General features: G+C 37.3%; 1 protein-coding gene across 1 annotated transcript; it reads left to right on the top strand.

The window, feature by feature from the left end:
* The first annotated feature begins 1305 nt into the window (after positions 1 to 1305).
* LOC109209890 lies at positions 1306 to 2421 on the top strand. The gene is made up of 3 exons (XM_019373247.1): positions 1306 to 1956; positions 2066 to 2233; positions 2302 to 2421. Exons 1-3 carry the CDS (start codon positions 1306 to 1308, stop codon positions 2419 to 2421), a joined length of 939 nt encoding a protein of 312 aa, XP_019228792.1.
* The last annotated feature ends 788 nt before the right edge of the window (positions 2422 to 3209 follow it).

The raw sequence follows: 3209 nt of genomic DNA, 5'->3' as shown, positions 1-3209 counted from the left end.
GTCCCCAAATAAATTACTACGGGCAGTATATTATGAAATGTTACTTGCTCGGGTTCCCAACATATTTGAATAATACTGACCTTAGTTTCCATATTTTTTTACACGTAAGGAAAAAAAAATTTACCTCTATATATTATGTTTTGAAACTCCTTAACATAGGCCAAAAGCATAGCTTAGTGGTCGAAGGGGTTCAAAACCTTTTATAAGATCATTGGTTCTATTCCAACTAGCTATAACCTTTTTAATTTTTTCCTTTTCCTGAACCCCCTTGGCAGTAATCCTACCTCTGCCACTGTTGTGTCAAAATTTCACAGCAATAATAATTTGTTGCATCTAGGCAAAACCCACCACCCATTCCAAACACCAAAGGCACTAGAAAATCCTAGCTATTGTAGAAATATGATTTGGGAAATGAGTTTGATCATTACCTGGGAGGAAGGAAGCATCAAGCCTTTTTTGCGCCCAAGAGAAGCTGCACAACACAAAAAAAAAAGGTGACAACTTTAGCTGTAAAAAGCAGATACATGTTTCTATTTCTAAAGCAAAGCCAGGTAGCCTGCGAGTTCTCAAGCAAAGATGTGAAACACACATAATTTCCCAACCCTGCTATCATTAACAGAAAAAGATGTTGGGCTATTTGCATATTTGGCTTCAGGACCAAAACTGAAAGAGTAATACTAATAGGCCCAAATGTATATTTATGTATATAACTTTGTTATAGCTCTTTCCTATTAATTGATTTGTTGGACTGATATTGTAATGGACCGTATCCGGGTTTGTATATAAAGCAACAGGACCAACTCAATTGAGTTGACCGACTTATTTCTCAACTTCATTTTTCTGTTCATCTGAGTTCTCTCTGGAGAGAACATTCTAGAACTTAATCTCCATTGATGAAAACCTTCAATTTCTTCCAATTCTAGTTGTTAACATGGTATCAGAGCACGGATTTCGTTAGTCCCTACTTATATGCGTCGTCCGATTCTGCAATTGTTCGATTTGGTGAATTTTTTTTGTGTTTGTCGAAGATCCAGGGTTCAATGAATCGAGAAGGTTTCAAGGTGGTTTTGATGCGGATTTTCTCCTTACTATCAACGAAGCACTCTGATTTGGAGATCATGTGGAGTTTTGTTCGAGTTTTCAACCTTGTTCGAAGAACCTAGGGTTTTTCTATCAGACCTAGGTTTTTACACCACTGAAGGCCTTTGCTTCTTCAGGTCACGAAGAAGACCGGTAACCTCGTTCCCTAACTGTTTGGTTTCCTTATTGCATGAAAGAGTACTGAATTGATATTATCTGGTTGATATGGGTAGTCTTAATCCTCCTATGAGTTCTTCATGTGTTTACACACCTGAACCATCTTCCCCGTTATTTCTCCTTTCTTCTGATGTTCCTGGAGTTTCTCTTATGGCTGTACCGTTTTCGGGGAATGGTTTTGGGGGTTGGAAGCGTAGTATGATTATTTCGTTATGTGCTAGAAATAAAATTAGTTTTATTGACGGGACCTGTGTTAGGCCTCCTGAAAATTCCCCTCAGTTTAGGCAATGGGACCATGGCAATAATATATTCATATCGTGGTTGACCAACTCACTCTCACCAGACATAGCTGAGAGTGTACAGTACTCAGATACTGCTGAGAGCATATGGAAAAAGCTTAATAATAGACATGGGACAGTAAATGGAACTAAGGTGTTTGAATTAAAAAGAGAACTAGCATCCACATATCAGGGATCTTTTGATATTCCTTCTTATTTCAACAAACTTAAGAAAATATGGGATGAATTAGAGGCTATACGTAGTAGTCATGCACACTCTTGTAATTGTGCTGCTAAAGAGGGTCTACAAAAGGAAAGAAAAGAGGACAAAGTACATCAGTTTCTTATGGGATTAAACGAGGTTTATGTGGGTGTTAGAAGCAATCTATTGATGATGCATCTTTTACCTTCTCTTGATTCTGTCTATAACATTCTTCTACAAGATGAAAAACAAAAACAAATTACTACAAAATCCATAATCTGCCTCTTTCAATGCTAGTTCCAATAATATCAAATTTACTCAATCACAGCCACAACAAAAACAGTACAGCCAGAGGGTATTTTTTGATCAATCTAAGTCTGGCTTCTTCTGTAAGTATTGCAAGAAGACAGGGCACCTGATTGACAAATGTTACAAACTTAATGGATTTCTCCAAAATTTTAAATTCGCCAAAGGCAGAAAACCAGCTGCAAACATGGTAGATCTGAACTCTCTACTCCACAAATTTTTTTTGCCAATTCTGTTTCAACCTCTACTGAGAATCAGGCAGAACAAGGATTTGTGGTACATGGAGTGACTCAGCAGCAGTATGCTCAATTGATATCCTTGCTTCAACAGACTCACATTTCTGATTCTAGACCTTCTCTCAACACTAAGTTCTGCTAATTTTGTTGGTACTTTACTGCCTAAGACTGTTGTATATAGTTTTAATTCTACTTTACTGAGTAAATCAGATTCCTTAACTTAGATAGTAGATTCAGGTGCATCTGACCATATGACTTCCAATAAAGAATATCTCATTAATATCACACCCTTACCCATTCCTTTTCTTGTTTCCCTACCAAATGGATACTGTCACACCTCCTTTTTCACTACACCCCCTGAAGGAGTATAATAAAGGGAGTTTTTTTCAATTAAAGGACAGTCGAACCGGGATTATTTGTTAAAAGATTCAGAGTTGCTACTTAGGAGATTTATGGTGTCCCAAGTCACGGATTCAATATACCGAATCGAGGAAAGGGTTGACTCTGTATTACAGTCCGCGAACCAAAAATCCGGGTAAGGGATTCTATTAACCCGGGAGAAGGTGTTAGGCATTCCCGAATTTCGTGGTTCTAGCACAGTCGCTCAACTGTTATTATTGACATAATTATCTGATTTTAGTACATGTTTAAAACCTATGTGCATTTTTACTTTAAACCGCTTTTATTCATTTTTAAAGAAGATTTTAACGTCGTCTAAAATATGTCTTTGGATCGCGTCACATGAAATGCACCCGCAATCCGAAACATATTTTATTCAACGTTATAAGGATTTGGATTTGGGTCACATGAAATGCACACCTCAATTTAGGAAATTAATTTTTAAAATAGCGCACCTAAAGCAACTATGCACTTTCAGGTTTGCGAGGGCCATGGAAAATTCAACTAATGGCACATCTTGCTTGATTTCAA

The sequence above is a fragment of the Nicotiana attenuata genome, unplaced genomic scaffold (genome assembly GCF_001879085.1).
Source record: "Nicotiana attenuata strain UT unplaced genomic scaffold, NIATTr2, whole genome shotgun sequence".
Lineage (NCBI taxonomy): Eukaryota > Viridiplantae > Streptophyta > Magnoliopsida > Solanales > Solanaceae > Nicotiana > Nicotiana attenuata.
The sequence above is the reverse complement of the archived record's forward strand: the minus strand, read 5'-3'. Positions and strand labels throughout refer to the sequence as shown.